The sequence below is a fragment of the Apteryx mantelli genome, chromosome 27 (assembly GCF_036417845.1).
Source record: "Apteryx mantelli isolate bAptMan1 chromosome 27, bAptMan1.hap1, whole genome shotgun sequence".
Lineage (NCBI taxonomy): Eukaryota > Metazoa > Chordata > Aves > Apterygiformes > Apterygidae > Apteryx > Apteryx mantelli.
This window is the reverse complement of record NC_090004.1, coordinates 4,534,062-4,554,697: the sequence shown is the minus strand read 5'-3', so window position 1 is coordinate 4,554,697 and position 20,636 is coordinate 4,534,062. Positions and strand designations below refer to the sequence as shown.

At 46.5% G+C, this 20,636-nt stretch overlaps 1 protein-coding gene across 1 annotated transcript in view; it reads left to right on the top strand.

Annotated features, from left to right (window-relative positions):
• The window catches only part of ARID1A (AT-rich interaction domain 1A), a 64,092-nt gene that overhangs the window by 22,636 nt on the left and 20,820 nt on the right, over window positions 1-20,636 (top strand). The window contains exons 2-6 of the mRNA XM_067311738.1: window positions 1,600-1,812; window positions 2,502-2,963; window positions 4,137-4,250; window positions 19,602-19,842; window positions 20,236-20,325. Coding sequence (XP_067167839.1) covers window positions 1,600-1,812; window positions 2,502-2,963; window positions 4,137-4,250; window positions 19,602-19,842; window positions 20,236-20,325 — 1,120 coding nt within the window. The remainder of the gene's footprint in view (window positions 1-1,599; window positions 1,813-2,501; window positions 2,964-4,136; window positions 4,251-19,601; window positions 19,843-20,235; window positions 20,326-20,636) is intronic.

Here is a 20,636-nt window from a genome sequence, read left to right as displayed (position 1 = left end):
GGAGGAGGACACTGGGGTCTGGTTCTTACTTGATTTGTGCTGTTGTGATGTAAATATATCCAAGAGAACCTGATTTCAGCTAAGTGGGTAGCCCCCCCGTTTACCAAAAATTGGAGTGCTTCTCCTGCCATCTGCACTATTTGAAACCCCCTGCCATGCCCCCAGCTCCAGTTGCCCCTATAAGAGTACCGCTAACTCGCTGCTGTGCCCCTGCTCGCTCCTGTTTGGCGTGAGCGTGGTGCTGCCGGGCTCGCCTGGCAGGCGAGGAGCAGCAGACAGCTGGTCAAACAAATGTTTGCAGGGGCTGCGTGTTGGGGCTTCAAGCTGTGCTGGCTGTTGGGGCAGGATTTTCTGAAGTGTACCATACTGCATGAACTTTCTCCTAGGAGGGTAGATTCTGCAAACATAACTGCAAGAGTGTTCCAGTCTCTGGGATTTTTGGGGGTTTCTAGCTTTGCGCGCTGTTGGCTTGTGCAGGCCTGTAGTGCCACTCCTCAAGCACCTGATCTCGGCAAGAGAGGGTGGATCTGTGCAAATACCACCCTAGGGCTAGTTGCAGGAAGGAATGGTGTAATAGGGAGTCCATTGTCATGGTGATCTGGTGGAAAACATCTAATTGGTATTAGGTAGGTCGTCAAGAGATGAGTGAACAGTTCTTATTCAGTCCAAATGGTGGAGGTTAAAGACTGGGCCTGGGATTCATTTAGAGGTTATTAGGCTAAAACAGCCTGATGACAGTCCTTGCTTTAGTGTGGGAATAGTACTGCCTAGGTAGAGGAGACGCATTCAAAGACTATGCTTTGAAGTTTATAGTATTTTCAGGAAATTTGATTGACTATGCTTATGTCTTGGCTCCAGGCAGAGGTAGTACAGGCTAGGAAGTCTTAGTAAAGTTGCATTTGTTCGCTTGCCTCATGATGTCTGCTCTAAAATTCAGGGACTTGACTTTCAAGGATGAATAATTTTTTTTCATGCATCCAAAGAAATTCGATTTAGAAATCTTTGTTCTACAAAAGGCAGCAGACAAAGAGCGCACAAAAAGTGGGCAAAATGGAACTGCAGTCTTACCTGACCGCTGATGTGAATGTCGGTAGCACTCCCCAGTGTTAGTACATCAGTATGGATTAATTCAAATGCGTAAGTGTAAATTAACTGCCTGTAGTGTTTTGGGAGACCTTGTTATATGTGCAAGAAGCAGTGTTTTTTGTGAATATTTAAGTTTTCAGCCTAAACTTACCTTGTTGTGGAATATCTGGACATTAAACCACTCCCTGCTATGGAGAAAAGTCACTTCTGCTGATAATTTTTCTTTCTTAATGATCTTCCCTCTAATTTTCTGTCTCAGGCCACAGGGCTGATGTCAGCATAGAATGACTTCTTCACGTTGGGTTTGTTCTTTGCACAATATCTATAGATTTGAAAGGGCAGCGGGAGTGGTGCTATACTTCAGAACATAACCATGGGTTTTAGCGCTCAAAGAGGCAGACTAGCTTCTCATTCTCTACACCTCCTGATGAAGTCTTCTGGGGGGATTTGGAAGTTGCGAACAATTCCTGTATGCAGCTTGATGTACATCATGTGTCACAATTTGCTTTGCAGCCTTCAAGCCCAATGGATCAGATGGGGAAGATGAGGCCTCAGCCGTATGGAGGAAACAACCCATACACACAACAGCAGGGACCTCAGGCGGGGCCGCAGCAAGGACATGGCTATCCAGGACAGCCATACGGGCCACAGACTCCCCAGAGATATCCCATGGGAATGCAAAGCAGGACTCAGAGTACAATGGGCAGCATCTCATATGCACAGCAGGTAGAGCACCCAAGCTTCTTGCCTCTGTAGTCTCTGTTTACAGCAGGGGCAAGCAGAAGAGCACCAAAATACTGTGTGTTCTGAAGGGACTGCCTTCAACCAGGTCAGAAACAGTTATTTGGGTAGAAGGGCATTTCTTCAGGCTGCATGTTGCACCACATCAGGATCCAAGTGTGATGTACAGTGACCTGTGAAATCCTTACTTCCAAGAGAGGCAACAGCAGAGCAGTGAATCAGAAACAAGGGAAAATAAAGATCTAGTGGACTAAGATCCACTCTACTATGTTCTGTTAAAGTCACAGATGTTCCTTAGAGTAGAAATGACTTCCAGGTCAGTTTTGGCTCACTGCTTGATCCAAGTGGCTCCTGCAGGACTTTTGCAGGATTGAAAAGGTTGCCTTTATTTGGAGCAAGCCTACATTCCTTTTGATGTTGCTATCGTTGAAGGGTGGTCAGATAGGGATCCCTAAGAATTTAGTGATGGTTTGTTACTGCCAAGAAAAATGTCATACACAAGTGACTTCTGCTGTTGTCTGGGAGGTTTCCTTGTATAGTGGCATTTCCAGTATGTTCCCAGTTAACCGCTCTGCGCGAGTCCCTGAATTGTCTCTTCTTGAGCGTAATCTCATTTTCCGTGTGTGCGTAAAATACCTTTTTAACTGGTTTAATTCTACCCTCTTCTTCTGTAGATTCCTCCTTATGGACAGCAGGGCCCCAGTGCATATGGGCAGCAAAGCCAGACTCCGTATTACAACCAGCAAAGCCCTCATCCCCAGCAGCAGCAGCCTCCGTACTCCCAGCAGCCTCCATCCCAGACCCCTCACTCTCAGCCTTCTTATCAGCAGCAGCAACAGCCTCAGTCTCAACCTCCACAGCTGCAGACATCCCAGCCTGCCTATTCGCAGCAGCAATCCCAGCCACCCCATCAGCAGTCCCCGACTCCATATCCTCAACAGCAATCCACAGCCCAGCAACATCAACAGAGTCAGCCTCCCTACTCCCAGCAGCAGTCGCAGTCGCCCTACCAGCAGCAGCAACAAACCCAGCAGACGGCTTCCTCGGCTCTTTCTCAGCAGTCATCTTCATACCCTCCATCGCAGCCGCAGCAGCAGCAGTCTGCGTACTCCCAGCAACGCTTCCCCCCTCCTCAGGTAGGCCGTCTCCCGCTTCGTTTCCTTGCGTAAGTGGTTTTTAAGAAACTTGGGCAAATCCTTTTCACATATTTGAGTTGGTTGGACTGCACGTCAGCATGCTGCCTGCAATGATTACGATAATAAATGTTCTGCCTTCTCTGTTGTGTCTAGATCTGTATCTCTTAGCTGTTTGGTGGTAACAGGCTGAGCTGCGTTAATACTGCAGTTTGAAGGCTAGTGTGGCGTAAATGCTGCTGATGGGCAATACCAGGCTAAAGGATTTCATACTGGAACGGTTTTCAAACTGTGGTCTGTGGAATATCTCCAGGTGGTCTACAGAGCTACTCAGTTTAGCACAATAACAGAGCACTTCTGAGTCTTCAAAAAAACCTATTTCCTGGTGCTTTTGTGTCTCAGCCCAAGACTTCAGGAGGCGTATTGATCGCACAGAGGAAACGAGCATGGGAAAGCTCCTCGAGTTCCTTGCTGCTTGGGTGGAGTTTTTCCACGTACGTTTACAGATGGCAGCAAAAATGGAACTGGAGCCAAAAAGAGACAGTTAGTTTGCAGAGTGACGCAGAGATGATGACGGCAGAGTTGCTCTTAAATGTAAAACCTGGCTTTAGGGAGGAGAAATAAAGCGGTGTGCCTGTGGAATGGAAGATACAATCATGAAGCATTTTTTTTTTTAATTGTATTTATTTCCAGCAAGGCTTAGTAACAGTTATACAAAAAGCTAACTAGAAGCCTTTCAGCAAACATTGCATCGCATCAAAGGTAGCTTCCCAAAAGTTGGAAGATTTTTCTTTTTAATTGCCTTGCATTGTTTGTGTAATGAAGTACTTTACTGCTATTGTAAGATGTTAGAAGACCAAGAAGCTAAGTGGGCAGTCTCCCAAGACGGTCTCTGTTCTTCTGGTTCTGTAATAAGGGAAAGCCAGAGAATTACTGTGTTGTCGTATTTTAGACTTCCAGTCCTGACAGTCTCTGTAGCAGTCCAGCAGCGTTTGTCCTCCTGCAGAGCAGTAGGCGTGCTGACTTGAACTCTTTACTGTCTTATTTCCTGTTTTGGGCAAATGTCACCAAGGGTACATAATTCTTCCACAATGTGAGAATATACCGGACCGATTCCAGCAGAGCCTTTATTTTATTCCCATTTGTATGTTTTTTTGCTGTTGCTTGATTTTTCAGGAGTTGTCTCAAGACTCGTTTGGGTCCCAGGCATCATCTGCTCCCTCACTGGCTTCCAGTAAAGGGCAAGAAGATATGAACCTGAATCTTCAGTCCAGACCTTCTAGCCTGCCGGTGAGTGGTGAGCTGATCTAGAAGTGAATGGGGCGAGGGCAATCAGAAGCACAGCAGGATAAATTAGCACTGGTAGTATTCCACATGGAAATGGGAATGATGGAGGCTGCCTGTGCTTTTTACTAAGTCATTAGCTTCTGGCTTCCCACTGGAGATTAAATGTAATTTACAAAAGTAATGGATCCAAGAGTAAAGTTTAACCCTAAAAACTCTGCTCTGCATGTTCTAGCTAAAAGATTTCTTGAGCTTTCAGTTTGCAGTGTCTGAAGTACCTGATTGCTGCTAGAGTAGGCTCTGAACTTCAGGGCAAGGTATCTCATTTTTATTTTATTTTATTGTTCATTTAGCCCACTATTTTTCTGGTGGTTGGCAGCTTGGTAGATCTGTTGCCTTTCTGTGTCAGTGGATCCTTATACTGCCGATTTAAGCTTCTTTGGTCCAGTTGGACTGAACGGTTGGTGAAAAAGACAAGTTTATTAGTACCTGGAGTGAGGAAGATCAGGCACAGATAGCTCCTTCCTTTGCAGATGGAGAATTATTTTTTTTCCCTTTTGTGTTCTAAATCTGCTTGCTGTATGTACAGTGAACGGTTGGGTATCAGATTAGTACCTAGTGTTCCAGCAGTTTTTGGACTAAAATAGTTAAACTTAAGGTTAAGACTCCATCAAGAAAATTGAGGAGAAGGATTAAAAGTTGAGGTTAGTTTGCCCAAGTTGGTCTGTGCTTCTGACTTGAAAGAACAGTTTGAGTTGCTGAAAATTCTGATTCTGCTGGTTATTGTCACTTGTACCTAGTAGGAAGTGAGTGAGTCTTTTTTTTATTTAGCCACTGGCTAAATCTCTTTCTAAGCAGCAGTTGGATTGGTAAAAGGAGAGTGAGCTGTGTATATAGCGGAGTTATTTTTGCCTTCAGGAGTGGTAACAGGTCTGTTGCGAGCCCCTTGAAATAATTCCTTTGGATTGTGGGTACAGATTGTCACCCAAAATACAAAGCGATTCTAGTTTTGACCCCCTAGTGGGAGTAGTTGTGGGTTGTTTCTTTTTTTTTCTTTCTTCTTTTTTTCCCTCCTTTTGGACCCTGATTACAAAGATTTAATTTGTTCTGAGGCCTGGGGGGAAATCCTTTTAAATAGCATGTTTCTTTCCACTCTGCCTCTCCACAAGTTCTTCCATGTGACCCATCTTCTGGCGAAGAATGTAGGAAAAGTGAAGCCACTGAAGTAATTGAAGAAATTGCTGTAGCTCTGAACGGTGGGAAGTCCTGTTTAGTGGCATTGTTGATACTGCCTTCATGAATCCTACCAATCAGCGCCCTCTGACTCAGATTATAGGAATTAGTTGCTCTGCTTAGCAGAAGTGGCTTCGTCTCAGCACCAAGTGGGAGTTTATTTTGTACCTTGTGGTTAGATGCATTTGGCCCTTTTCCTTTTTCCAGATAGCTTAAGAAAAGATACCCATCTCTCCTGTAAGAGTGGGGGAACCTAGAAAGGAGGGAATTTGATCCTGTTTAAGGTTTTTAAATGTTAACATGTCCCCCAGTTTCTGATCAGGTACCTGGGAGGTTTTCTGGAGAGAAACCCAGGGCACAAAGTAATTGGTCCAGCTTTTGGAATTGGCTGGCTATAAGGCTTGTTTTGTGTTTTAAACTGAATTTTATAGTCGTCTTGACTTTCTGACTCTATCACCAAATAATTTGCATTTAAGAAATCAGTGAGTCTTTAGCTTACCTGTGCCTGGTGTACTTTTGGGCCTTCTCTTCCTAGGTAAGCAAAAGCTAAAAAAAGGAGACGTCCCCCTGCACAGAAATTCACCCTTATTCTTGTATGTGTTGCAGATTTCTTTGTCCCCCAGGTACGTAGGACAAGATCAGCACCCCGGCTGTAAAGTGAGAAGTGCATCAGGCGGTGATGCCATGGAGTGGTTTAGAGAGAGGACCCCTGTGACCGCCACCCTCTTGTTTCAGTGATCAGTCCCCCAGTTTGGATGGGGGCTGCTTAGAAGCAGAAGTGCTACATGGAAGGGTGTTACTGGTTTCTTTTAATCTTCCTTATATTCTCAGTCTTATCTGTTTCAGAAAGTTTTATCCTACTCAGGAGAATTTCTAGATCACTGTTTTGCCATACATATGATTTACAGAAGCATAGTTAGTGGGCTTTTAATTTTTTGTTTGAGGTCTGAGTCCTTTTCCAAGGCTCAGCAGACACTGTGGCATAGCTCACTGGGTATCTCGGAATCTGGGCAAATCATACCATGCATCATCTTTAATTAAGCATAGATCAGCTCTAGTAGGAATAGGGAATTTCAGCTTTTAGGCCCTTAACTTAGGAAGTGTTAAATTTATGTACCTAGAGCCTTCACAGTAGTCTTTGGCTGCTCCACATTTAATGTTGTGCTTCAGTATTAATGTTGGGATTTTCAGCAATAAAGGGGGAAATATTTTTTCAGCAGATCCTATCACCATTTCAGGAGATGGTAATCTCCAAGAGATGTAAGCGTGAGTATGGTAACCCTGATAGGAGTTGAGCAATGTGACAGCTCTTGCTGGCTTTGTTAGGATCTGCCTGAGAAATGTCATGTTGATCTTTCTGGGTGGGGGTCTTTAAGTTATCTCTCCAGTGACGTTTTTTGTGTCCCTAACTAAACTTTTTCCTGACAATGTTCCCATATACAGACTTTTTAACAGCGGAAGAGTCAAATTACTTATTTCTCTAATGCTGTATGTGCTCATCTGTAAGCAGCAAAATGTCTGGTCTTCCATATCTGCTTGTGTTACTAGGCTCTTCTAGCTTAAATATTTCCTGATTTGCTGTTCCCTTTCTAAAGATTATACTTAGAGTATTGGGGGAGAATGCTGCCACTAACTTGAATTCGCTGATGCCTTTTAAAGAGTAATGCATCCGTGCGAATGTCCTGGCTGGTACTCTTTTCCTGTAGTTGGCTGGGTGAGGAATTTCTCTGAAGAATTCTCTGCTTCCCTAGGGAGTTGCTGTCAGGATTGCAGCTAAACTAAGATTGCTATTGTGTATGGGAGAAGTGTAGTCTTTTGTGCCTGGGTGTAATAGCTGAGTAGTAATCCTTAGTATAAATCTCTTTCTCCCAGGAGAATCCCGAGTCTCATCTCTTCAGCAAAGGATTCTTCCTGGCAAGTCATATTCAGTTTATTTGGAGTCTCTAGCTTTTGAGACTTGGATTCTGAGTCTGTTGGAATCAAATATTTCCAGCTATTAATTACTTTTTGTTTAGACTTGAAAGGTGCTGGTAGCAAGTAGAGGGAAGCAAACAGGGTGTTAGGACATCCAGTTACGTTTGGATTGCAAATCAGTTCTCTTGCAAAGATCACTGGAGTTCTGGGTTTGTTGGGAGGGATTTTGTATCTCGTTAGGGAACATCCAGCAGGTCGTTATGTTGCCCCAGTCTCTGTCTTTTGGGTTGCCTTGAAGGAGTCGAGTGCAAGTTCCTTACGTCTCTGAATGTGGATGTGGAGTGGAGCATAGCAAGAGTGGTTGCCATCCTAAGCTGTTTATAACTTTCCAAGCACAGAAGTTGATAACTGTGATGTCAGGACTTACTGATCAGCCCCAAAAGCTGTTTATAAAGCAAAATTGTTCTGATACCAGTATCTACTGGCTGCATGTGCTTTTCACTGGATCTCCTGAGATTTCTTCAGTGACGTTTTTCTATCTGTTGAAACCGAAACTTTTGAGAGAGGCACCATTTTCAGCAGTGCTTTGATGGGAAAGGTCATCCATGGGATGAGGCTGCTGGTCAAACCAGGAGGAGAGATATCGGCAGGGAAATATGGCAAGGATGCGTTTAAGTTTTTTTTGCAGTAAATGTGTAATGGCAAAATGAGGCAGCTCGTACAGATGTTTCAGAATCTCCATCCCAGAAAGTCCTTGCTTTTTTTTGGTTAGGGTACTATGTCAGCTGAGGGAGAAACCTCGTCCCTTTCCTGGGCAATATAGTTTCATTTTGATGGGGAATGGGAATTATTTTAATCTCAGTACTTTACACCATTACAAAACTCTTTTATTTTCATTCAGCCGTGCTTCACTTGTTTGTTCGTCACCGACTTCTGGTCTGAAAAGCATCTTACTTGTCAATGGCAGAAAGGAATGTGATTCAAAACAAATTTCTGATCTGCATTTAACTTCCAAACATGCATCCTGGTCTCGGATCCTTGCAGGATGGATTTGACAAAATTAGGGCTTAGAGGTGGAGAAGAATGAGGCTACTGGTTTTTCGCTTGGGCGGAAGGAGCCCTTCTGTGCATACGCCCTCCCTCCCCAGCAGTTTTGGGGGGTTGATTTGTTTGATTGCTTTTTCCTTCCTTAAGTAGTTTTTGAATTTGGGCACTTTGGAGGTTCTCAGGAAAGCACCAGTCAGATTTGCCAGTTGTACCAGATCGTCACTTCAGCTGGTACTCTGTAGGTCCTTGAAGTGGAATAAAGTTGAGCTCCGTCAGCTGCATCCCCTGACCTGGAAATAATCAATACAACAGGCTGAAATGCAGCTAAAAAGTCTCAAAGCTGCTGTGGATGGTGAGGAAGGTGCAGCCCAGGAAATGAATGTTTTTCTTAAAAATTCTTTGAGCTCAGTATCAGTCATTTTGGGGATTTCTTTTGGGGGAAGGGAAAGCAAACTTTTATAGTAGAATCTGGGTGTCACTTCAGTCTCTTTTTAGACGTGGCCTCCTGCTTCTGCTTGGTTTGTGTTTGGCCTTCTGAGCTTGTCTTATTGCTCCCCTTAAGAGCAGAATTAGTGGTGTGTGCATTTCAAAGCAGGTTGGTTGTGCGCCGTGGTGCCTGGGCATCGTAGCCATGTGCAGATAAAGGCGGTAGCACCCAGAGGTATCGCCCCAGGGTGCGCGATACCTGAGACACGGGTATCTGAGAGATGGGTGCATCCCACTTTCTGATGGTATGAAAGGTCTCTGCCCAAGTTATGGGGATATAAAGAGTTAAAAATGCTTTTCCCTGACCAAAGCTCATAAGTCTAAGTGTGTGTGACTGCGACTGTTATTTTTATGTGGTTTCTGGGGAAGGCCATGCCTTTTCTTTTTTTTTTTTAATTTTGCTAAGAGCCGCTGCAGAGCGCTGCGTGCCGCCATCAAAGCTACCCTAATCTCCCGGCCGCTCCAGTGCCGTGTTTGGGAGGGGGGCGTGTGCGTGACCTGCTTCTCGGGGGCTGCTCCGCTGTTTGTCCATGTGGCAATTCCTCTCCTCCCACCCCTTCCTCCGGGCTTGGCGCTGAGCTAATCTGACCCGGTGCGCGGGGAGGAAATTCCCCACCCCCGGGCCGTAGCGGCCATGCCGTGCCGTGCCGTGCCGTGCCGTGCTGTGCCGAGGCCTCGGCGCTCGGCGCAGCCAATGAGCGGCTCCCGGGAAGCGGCGCCGCGCGGGGCCGCGGGCGCCCGCCGCCGGCTGCGCTATGCTCGATGCAGGGCTCGTTTCCTGTTTCTATTCCGGGCGCGAGCCGCGCAGCTCCGCTTCCTGCCTCGCCGCGTTGCGCCGATCCCCCTCGCCGGAGCCTTTCGTTGGCTTAGGAGCGGTTTCGGCGGCAGGCTCAGCCGAAAGGCGGCGCGGGGAGGTGGGCGGCACGGGCGATGGGGGCCGAAAGCCGGGCGCTGGCCTTCCCCGCTGCCGCCCGGGTTGAGGCCCCGCTCGAGCGACTAGGCGGGCCAGTGCCGAATCCGGAAATTGCTGTAGGCCGAGCGGTTGTGATCTTGGATCCTGGACAATAGTCTGGGCTCAGTCACGCGCGTCCCCTGAACTGATGCCACCTGAAAATACATAGCCGTTAGTTTACACCGTAACGGGGAAAGCGGGTGCCCGGCGGGGCGACCCTGTGCTTTATAACGACCCTCTCGAGCCGCTTGGCACCGTCAGCCGGGGAAGTCGGGTTTTCACTTCCTTTTCGCTGCTGAGTGGGTGGCACTGGAGACTCGTGCGGGAGCCTCCGTGGCCCTGTTGCAAGCACTGACGTCGCCCCCCCGCCCTTTCCGTCAAACTGAGCCCTGCCGGAGCCCCCGCCGCTGCCGGGGCTCCGCGCCGGCTCAGCCCGTGTCCGCTGCGCAGAGCGGCCCGAGGGAGAAAGGACGGGGCTGACGTTTGGCGTTTTGAACGCCACGCACCTGAGCTCTCGGTTTGCAGAAGTCTTTTTCCTGCCCATGCCGTTTTGGCGTTCCGGATCGACTCGTCTCGGAGGCGTGCGCAAACACCGCGCAGGAAGCAGCCCTGCGCGGCTCGCGAACGCGGGCATGGCCCAGGCCCAGGGCTGGCTGCGCCGGCCCTTCCTGCAGCGGCGAGCGCTGCTTCGATGGGCTGTTGCCATGTCTGTGTGGGTACAAGGCTTGGAGGAGGAGTTGTGTAGTTATTATTTTTTTTAAACTGAGTCTTACCTGGGAAAATAGAAACTCTGCTTACCTCTCCTTGTGCACGCTTGCTGCTCCAAGCTACTGCGAGAGGAGAATCTCCTTGACTTTTTAAGTGCGTCCTCAGCTCCTCGGCCCCATCCAGGCCAGCGGTACCTGAGCGCGGGTACGTTGCGTAGGACAGATGTGTGCATGAAAGAGGCCTTTCTACAGAGCCCCGGCTGGCCGTGTCCGAGGGCTCGGCAGCCGCCCTTCCAGCCGCTCCGTCGCTGCCTGCCCGCAGGTACGGTGGCTTTCAGGACGGGGCTGCCAGCTTTCAACGGGCTCCTCAACAGCCCATTCTCGCGAGGGAGCTGCCAGGTTCATCAGGCTGGCAGATATCTGCTGCCTTTAGAAAGCTTGTTCTCTCCTAAAATCGCTTTCTTCCTTATGCTTCGTTAGAAATTAATTCTGTCATTCTCTTAATTGTTTCAAAGAGGCTGATGATAACACCAAAAGCTGAGTCGTCTTAAAATCCAAAGTACTGGCTTTAACAGGTGCCTTTAACATTTTTTTAAAACTATTTTAAACTCCTGCCTTTGCTGCATTTCTTTGCCCACCCAAGCTCATGTGGTTGGCATGGTGGCATAATCACATGCTGAGATGACTAAATGCTTTGGAGTCTAAATTGAACACATCAGAGATTGGAAAGTGCCTTGCAGAGGAAGCACTGCTGCAGAATTGGAATATCCTTATGGCTGGCAAGAAGAGGGGAGCTTCCTGCTTCTGCCGCGATTGAGCTTTGCCTATGATCTGGGGTTTGTCTTTAGGCTGCAGTAGAAGAACACTTAAAAAACAAAAACCTCTGGGAAAAAACCCAAAAGCTCTTTAAATAAACAGGTTGTGGTCTGTCATCTGAGACCTGTACTAGTTTCTCACTTGCACTTTCCTTCCCAAGGCCTGGTGTCGGACCAGCCTTTCTGATTGATGTGGTCAGCATGTAGGTCTCGCCCTCACCCACCCGAAACACCTTCCAAAAAATCACCGTCGCTGAGAACATCCTTCGCTGCTGTTGAGATAGTGCTGCTCATTGTGCCTGGGGTCATGCATGCTTCTTCCTGCAACTTTTTTAAGGGATCAGTGTTACTATTGAAACTTGAGTTTTTTTATCCTTTTGTTTTTTGTTGCTGCTGCTAGATGGCTGGGCCGACTTTAACATTAGCCAGCATCACTAGGCTAGCAAGCAAAACGTAAGCGTTCCCACTGTTACTCTGAATGCTTTCTGTGTTGTATTAATGCTCAGATAAACCTGGGAATACTTTCAGAAGCTGAGCCAGCTCTCGAAGGGTTAAAAGGAAACTACCTTCTGGAGAGTTTTGCTGCTTTATTTCCCAGGGTCCTGCAGAAGAGCTGAGCACCCGCAGCGCCCAGGGTGGGAACGCCGGCCTTCCACGCGGTGGGTTTCCCTTCGGCGACATCTTGCTCTGTGGATGAATCATGTTATTCTTTCCATAGTTCATGCTGCAACTACAGCTTTTGCATCTCTCCTCTCCGAAGGCAGAGCGAGAATATGAAAATTGCTGGTCTGCTCAGTGTTCGGAGGAGGGGGAAAGGCCCCTTTTTTTCTTTTTTAATTTTATTTGGAGGGGAAGAGAAGGGGGGGTGGCACAGAGTAGGAGCAGTAGATGTGATTAAAGCTCCTGCCGAGCAGATCTGTGGGAGTGGAGTATCGACCTCTGAAAAATCAATGGCTGCTGCAGTAGCAGTGCTGGCTGTTTTGCAAGGGCTCCCATTGCAGGAATGTAGTAAAGCCAGCAGCACTTCCGTCTACCTTCCTTCCTTTTTATTTTGTACCTGCTTTCTGCCAAACGGCCAGACTCACCTAGATTTACTGGGGTGGATTAGAACAGCGGCTTATTTTTGCAATCAGAGTAAAATTTCTTGTGTGACATCGAGCCCCTCCTCCTGCCAGCCTCCTTTCCAAATGCTCTTTTTCCTGCAGTGCAGCTAGAGCCAGCAGCTTCTACCAGTTTGTCTAAAGCCAGCCTGGAAGAATGAGCTTTTCAGCTTCATTTTTGAGCAAGGAAACTGTACAAATCTCTCTTGTATGTTCTGGTCCCCATCTTAGGTTTGTAATTGTCAGCACTGATGCCCGAGAGGAGCTTAAACTCCTCATAAGGGAAGGGAATATGGACTCCATCTAGCAGAGACTGCAGCCTTGATGGTGTTACTGTACTGATATTTGTTTTAGTGGGCTGGTGTTTTTCCCTTGAAGTAGTAAAAGTCTATTACTTACTCCTGCAAGCAATCTTTAAAATAAAAGAAGTAAGTGGCATGTAATAGGACTTAAACATTTTTACACATCCTTAGTTTTGTAATCAGGACCTTAGATTTGTCCCCAGAAGAGCTTGATGCAGAACACAAGAAGTGTCTAGTTTGTAGTTGCTCGCATGTGGTCCTTGCTCAGATCAGAGGCTGAATTTTCATGGACATATTTGAGGGGCAAAACCAGTGATTTTGTTACATAATTAAAGTTCTTTGTTCCTTCTGGTCACTGATCTTTATCCTGTTTTGAAGGGTATTTAAGGGAAGAGACCAGGCTATGAACCTGAAGCTTTCACGAAGGCATGGAAGAGGTGCACTGTGCAGACTCATGCTACTATGGTAGTGATTTTTCTTCTAAGCATTCCCTGTTTTTTATGCCAGGAGAAAGTTATCTTCCCCTATTAAACTAAAACAAACTTTTTCCGTGCTTAGGAGAGTAAGATATAAGAGCTATGGCAGTGGCATGGAAAGCTGTACGTGGTCAAGGGGACACCAGCTTGTATTGCTAGACTTTGATAGTATTTCATTAGTTTTTAGTCATCTTGGGTAGCTTGGGAATGTGGTTGAGCATGCTTCCTGCACGTGTATAAACCCAAAATAAATAACAGGTAAACTTACAGCTCAAAAATATGTATTTTTGGTTTCTACCCCACTCCTCCCCCAGGTATGACAGGGTACAGAACAGACAGGAGCAAAGCGTTTGTTAACAGGATCTTTGAGTTCATTTTAAATTCCAGAAATATTCTAGGTTGAGGGAGGTTTTATTGAAGAGAGATTCTGCACGCATCCTTCCTCCTCCCCTTTCTCTTGCCCAGCCTGTACACACACGAAGAACAACGGTCATCCAGAAGGTGTTTTTGGCGCTGTACAGAGCGATCATTCCCCTCTGCACAACACCCGGTCATGGAGCGAGCTGAATAGTGGCTCTCCCTGGGGCAACTTGTGTATTTTTGGGGTAGGAAGGACTTCTGGAAATGTGCTTTGGCTATGGAATAATTCTGTTCCTTTTCGTGGCAGCCATAGGTCTTTATGTTCCTGCCAAGGACGTTCAGCTAGCCAGCAGCTTCCTAACAAATGCTGAGAGCCCGTGTTTGGTGGGGTTCATGTCTGTGTTGGTACGTGCTGATGGTTCACGAAACATGGCAGTGAAATCAAACTGGGGGTGACCCAGGCCTGTGGGAGCGTGGGCCCTTGTCAGGATGCCTCCAGTAAGCTGGAGTTGGTGCCTTTTCAGCTCCGAGACTGAAAAACACAGTTCTTATTGGATTTTTATCTAGTCTCAGGTTCTGTAATTGAGTGGTGCTTTTATTATGGGATGGGAGACCTGTTAAAGCAAAAGGATAAGAAGTCTCTTCAGTTTGTCGACAAGACAAAACTTTGGAGATAGAATATTCTAACTCCTAAAAAAAAATTATGTATAAATTCACTGTCTACTGTAGCTTAAGTTAGGATCCCCAACTCTAACTTTAGTTTTTGTCGGGGAAACAATCCAAAGGGGACACATGGTAAGGAGGAAGGCAGTGGGGGACGAGGGGGAGTTAGGCCCCTGTCCGGACCCTTCTGTCAGTTGTGGAAACCTCAAGCCAGCTTTGCAAGGTGGTTCTGTGCACCTTCAAGCTGTGAAGCAAGCCTTTAAGTCTAGTGTAAGTGGAGCGTGTGAGGTCTCCAGGCCACTTTGTGTGATGAGACCCGTGCTTTGTGAAGCAGAAGATGCAAGATTCGGTTGTCTGGGCTGTAGAAGGAGGAACCAGTCTACACAGCTCCCCAGAATAGCAGGGAGATCCTGGCTTGCCAGTCAGCTGCGTAATTTTTGTGATAGAGTGGATTGAGGCATTTTGGGTGTGGAAATGAAGGGGAAGGAAAGGACAAGCTTGTGGTTTTTGAGTGTTGATAGTTCTTGAATGAGTGGAAAAGCAACTGCAGAGAAAATGAAATTGTAATAGAAAGTCGGTATTGCAATTAGTCAGAAGCAATGAAGAGGCTTTTTCCCTTTCAGAAAGAATCGGGGAAGAAATTCAGCCGTTGTTCTCTGGGTTTGCTTGTACGCGTCTTTATGGAAACAACTGGCTTTACAGAATTTCTAAGCTCCGGCACACGCTCGTCTTCAGCTCATAATTTCCTTGAGTGCTATCTAGTGATCTGATAGTGCCGCCGATCATTACAGCCCGACTGCGCTCCTTCCTCTTCCCCTGCTCTTTCCGTGTGCGCTCGCACCGGAGCTGGGCAGGGGAGTAGGTCGGGAGCCGCCGGCCCCGCTCAGTGGGCACGGGCCGGAGGACCACCCGGGATCTGCCCTCCTCTGGGGTTGTCTTACCTTGATCTTAAGTATTTCTCCTTGTTTCATCTCTGCGTTTGCTTAACAAATGAGCTGGTATCAGATAGTGGAATGGTGGGGCCCTTTTTCGTATAAAAACACCCTTGCTATTTGCAGCCCAAACTGCCCAGCGCCCTTGTGTGGGTCGTGCCAGAACTTGCAGCCCTTTCCCTGAGGCAGCCGAGCTCCCCGGCCCCTCGGTTGGGTACCGGCTTGTGCGATTTCAGGCATGGTTTTGTTGTGGTGTGAAAAGGAGGTGTTAGCTGCCGAGTCCTTGTTTGTCAGCAGCGCTGACAAACCCGTGCTGGCATCGGCGCCGGTTGGGCAACCAGTCGCAGCTGGAACAGTTATCGTTGCAGGGTCCCTGTGGGCTTCCGCTATCAGGTCACATCCCAAAATAACACTGGGCAGTATTTCAAGTGAAGAAACTCAGGCTTTGGGGCTGCAGCCAGCCTGGAGTGTGAGATTCTGTGTGAAATAGTTGGAATCCCTCCAGCGTTTTTGATCTGCATGGCAGATGAGCAATAAAATGCATAAAAAACACATTGGAAACACGTGAGGAAATTCTCCAGACCCTGACGTTTCCTTCAAGTTGGCAGAGTTACTGCTGTTGAGGCTCACCTCCTGTCTCGGCTCCATTGGCTGCGCTCGAGGAGGAGGGAAGGGGAGAGCCCTCCTCGTGCTGCTGCGTCTTTCCAGGTCTCCTCTGATCCTCTGCGGGGGCTAAGCAAACCTCACTGGCCCTCTCCTCCTTGCGCTTGATCCATAAACCACCAAAGGCAGTAAGGCTCCGTTATTCCAACAAGTTTACTTTTATTTTTAGTTTGTTTTTTTTTCCCAGGACTTCTCTGCTATAGCTGTCCTTAAAGCAGTCTGTAAAAAGATTCCCCCTCCCCAGTTTGTGGTGCACTTCAGTAAATGGAATATCAGAGTTTGAGTGTCCTTTAGGTCTGGTTAAAAAAACGCTCTTGCCTTGATGGTTGGCATCCTGAGAAGATACTGTGATAGGAGGCAAACAGCTCCTTGCTGATTAGCTGCTTGCGCTTTGGCGTTCCAGTCCCTGCTTCTCTCCTTTCCCTCGCAGAAATGGTGCTTTCTGAGAAGTGTACAGAACTGCAGAATTGGAAGCTGAATAACAAACTTAGAAAAATTCCGCTGTGCTGGTGGAGCCTTTCTTTGCCGGGGAATGGCTGTATTGTTGGGATTCATAAAACTTGACAAAGCTTTAGAGATGGAAGTGGCTTCATGAGTTACATGATTTGTACAGTATTGTCCTGTTTCAGTTCCTGCGCATTGCCCTAACATCCAAGAAGGGTTTACATGTGATTCATTTTTAACGTCTTTAAACTGCCTGAGAGTCTGATCCGAAGCCTTAAAGCTGGGAGGCCCACTTTTCCGATATGTGAGGTCCACGATGGTATGCTAACAATGCAGAGGGGCCCTCGCTTGCATGTCTGCAGCAGCCCTGTATTAACCCGCCTAATTAAAACTGAATGTTTTTAAATGACTTGCAGTACTTAGGTTAAGCTTTGATGCATAGGCCAGGTCGAAGGCATCAGCTTTAAAGATTTTTATCTAGTTACTTAGGAGTTAATATTCAAACAGTTCTTAATACTGCTTCGTTTCCGTGTTGCAGATATATTCATTGCCTGTCATTACCAAGCCGTATACCCTTATTCTGCCCAGTTCATGTACGAATATTGCTTGTATCATGTAGAAGACAGAGACCTCCTCAGATCCTGGAGACAAACACCCTCTTTTACCTCTTGGAGGTCAGAAGCACGTCCCTTATAGTCCGGATAACGGAAGGAAGTTTTGACATTTCCCTTTGCACACTAGCCCTCTACCTGTCCTTTCATGCCAATATTCTGTCTCACATGTACGTTTGTGTTTCTCCACCGAGCCTAAAGTCGCTCACCTAAGTAGCTCTCTGCTCTGCCCCTCTGGCGTAAAGGTTTAATAGCTCTGAAATGCTGTACTTCGCTCTCCAACACAGGTCTGACAAAGCTGGTGATGGAGGATTTTACAGCTGCAAAGGGGTTTTGGCCTCCAACTTTGTTTCTCTCAGAATGAAAATGGAGTGTTTGGATGCATATGGTGATTCAGCCTAAAAGTAGCTTAAAGTATTTCAGGAGAATGCCAGCAGACATTAGAAATAGTTTTAGGTTGGACTGAATTGGCTTCTGGACATTGCGAACCCCTCTGACAGCTTACGCCAAGGGCTGAAGTTAGGTGTGATTAATCTCCCTCTTAAATAGCAGTTACAGAGGGGAAAGGAGCTTTTTGCTCTTTGTTGTTTGTGTTGGTTGATGTTTTTTAATGCAAAATGTTGGAAATACTGTCCCTTTACTCCCACTTCAGATGGCTTTGCAGTACAAATGTGGGTTTTGTCAAAGTTGTCTGCAGAAAAAGAAACAAGTAGCTAGCAATGCTTTTGATGTTACAATAGGAAGGTAATGCAAATTGCAAGTTCTCATAGACATTATTTTTAGGCTTTTTCTGCAAATTTGTAGCTTTCATTGAAATAAAACAAAGCTTTTTTTTTTCAGGAAGATAATACTGCAGCAGTAAGCAGATATACCTCTGAGACTGTCTTGCAGGAATTGATCTGCCAAACAAGCTGTAATGGCAGGGGAGGAAGGACATACTATGCACTAAGTCATCCCACTAAGGGTCTGGCGTTTGCAGCTCAAACGTAGCATTTGCCAGCATTTGTTAGAAGCACTTTGACCAAATTCTACTGTTCAAATAGTCAAGGTTGCACTACTGCAACAGACATCTGCGTGCTGTCCAGCCGATACCCAACTCTCCCATTTGCTTGTCCTTTTGAATGTCACCATCTATCCAACGAGTGTGATGAGGTGGTTGGATATCTGCTGGGGCTTTTTTATTCTTATATTACTCCAATTTTCCACTTCCTAAGAGGTGGTGAAGTACTGCTCTCCGGCCGAGATGCTGGGACATGCTGTCAGAGCCTTTTCACACATCACCTGGCAGACAGGTCTTACAGAGTGATAGGGCTCTTGCTTGCTTCTGAAGACCGATAACTTTGCAGTATCTTGTGTCTGAGGTCCTTCCGTGTTGCACAGAGCTGGGAAAGTGTTATCTGAACTGCTGCTAAACAAGAAATCATCCAGCCAGTGTAAATGAGACCAGAGCGCCCAAGTTATTTATCAGTTGGCTTAGCCTTTCTGCATGGTGTTTGAAATTAGGTTGGCTCTGCTTGGGCTGGTCAGCTGAATCCTGTTCAGATCTGAAATGACTTCAGGGCACAGGCCAGAGCACTTCTCATCCAGGGTTGATTGCTCTGACAGACTTGCAAAGGGTAGGTGAAGTCCGGGTGAGCTTGGGTCTGCCACTTCTTCACCTGCTGCGATCCTTTGAATCTCTGGCAGAGATTTTATCTAATCACTGGAATAGTTACGACTTCCCGGTGTTCTGTTCAAATGTGCCACCGCTGCCTATTCATCTTTCTTGGTCTTGGTCTGTAACTCATTCATTTACTCCAGGCCAAGTCTGAATAGATGATGCACCTTATTATCAAACAGCCAGTACAGTTGCACATGTTGGGTTTGAATGACATCTGCTCGGAAGCGTCCCCATTTCACCGACTTGCTGACGGATTTTTTTGGTGTTGTAGTTTTGTGGCCACTGTTGTGGCAATTGGAGATTTCAGCTCTCTTAAACAGGCTTTTCATGCTCCTCTTTTTTAGGGTGGATACATGCGCTAGGAAAGGTGTTTTCTAGCCTTACCTTCAAAAGCTGAAGTTTAAAAGCTGACATTGTAATCGCTAGTTTTTGCTATCTCTGAAGGAGGAGCAGTGGGAACCCTGAAAAATGTTTTACAGTTTTCTTTTAAATCTCTGTATTTATTTTGTTTTTATCCATCTCAAGTGAGTAGCTTCCCAGCTCATATGAGGTTTATGAATTAATTACAGGGAGACAGGAGTTCTCTGCCTTTCAAAGGCCAAGCCACATTTCTCTTCCAAGTCGTGATCACGTGGACCATCTCCCCTATTTGCAGTTTTACGTGTATCGTTGATGCATTCTTTAATTTCTAGCCTCTAAACTGAATTAAAAGAAACAAATAAGAGAATTGGCCAGTTGTCTGGACCATCAGCAAGCACTCAGCAAACCAGCTAGGGAACTCTTGGGTTCAGGAACAAGCAGCAGGATAAGACGCATTTGGCAGTTACCTCAGCCGGTGCAGCAGCTTTGTAGCTGACAATAACATGAACCGGGTTCATTGATTTCTATTTGTAGTAAGCCTAAGGGGGAAACGCACTCTTTCATGGTGGTAGATGAGGGAACAATCCCATGTCTCTTTATTTTTGCCTGATCTGTTTCTCTGTGTATTGCAGGACCTGTCTGGTTCAATAGATGATCTGCCCATGGGTACAGAAGGAGCCCTGAGTCCTGGAGTAAGCACATCAGGGATTTCCAGCAGTCAAGGAGAGCAGAGTAACCCAGCTCAGTCTCCTTTCTCTCCACATACCTCTCCTCACCTGCCAGGCATCAGAGGACCCTCCCCGTCCCCTGTTGGATCTCCTGCTAGTGTTGCTCAGTCCCGCTCTGGTCCACTTTCACCTGCTGCAGTACCAGGTAATGCTATTTGACATGTGTCAATCCTTTGATGCAACTGCCTCATGCAGCTGAAAAGTGAATTAAAATAGCCAGTGAGGAGAATTGGCCAGTGACAGTATTACGTGGTCATTGAGATCTTGTGATTTCATTTTGTTTGTTTTAAAACACAGCCGTAAAGCATGCAGTAAGAAGGGTGGGCTGGCTAGCAAACCAACAGCATCGTTTTTCCAAGGTTTAATAAGGAAATATTAATGTGACTGATCTTCCCCTTGCTGTTGTTTTCCCTTGCTGGGGCAGACATGCCATTCTCTTGAAAATGTTCGTAGTTCTGGTATTTAATACTCTTGCATCCTGGATTTTTTGGCATGCAGGGTTTTTTTCTGACTAACCACCCTCCTTTCTGTTGCATAGGCAATCAGATGCCACCCCGACCGCCTAGCGGCCAGTCGGACAGTATCATGCATCCTTCCATGAACCAGTCAAGCATAGCGCAAGATCGAGGTGTGTGACATGAATTAAAAGATTTAACTAAAAGAGCCATAAAGAGTTTGTAAAGCTAGATATGTAATTAAAAAATACCTGGCTTGATGGCATGGATTCTGTGGTGATATAGTGCTAAAAAAAGCTGCCCCAGCTTTAGAAGCTGCGAGTGTTTCAGGCACATTGCAGGAAATTCAGCTGTTGGCCATCCTTTAGCCTCTTTAATGTTTCATCCAAGCTAGTGGTTTGACTTGTAAGGTGTTTTCTCTGGCTTTTGAAACACGTTTCTGTGCATGTTGCTTGTCCAAGGTCCATGACCTTATACTTCAAAA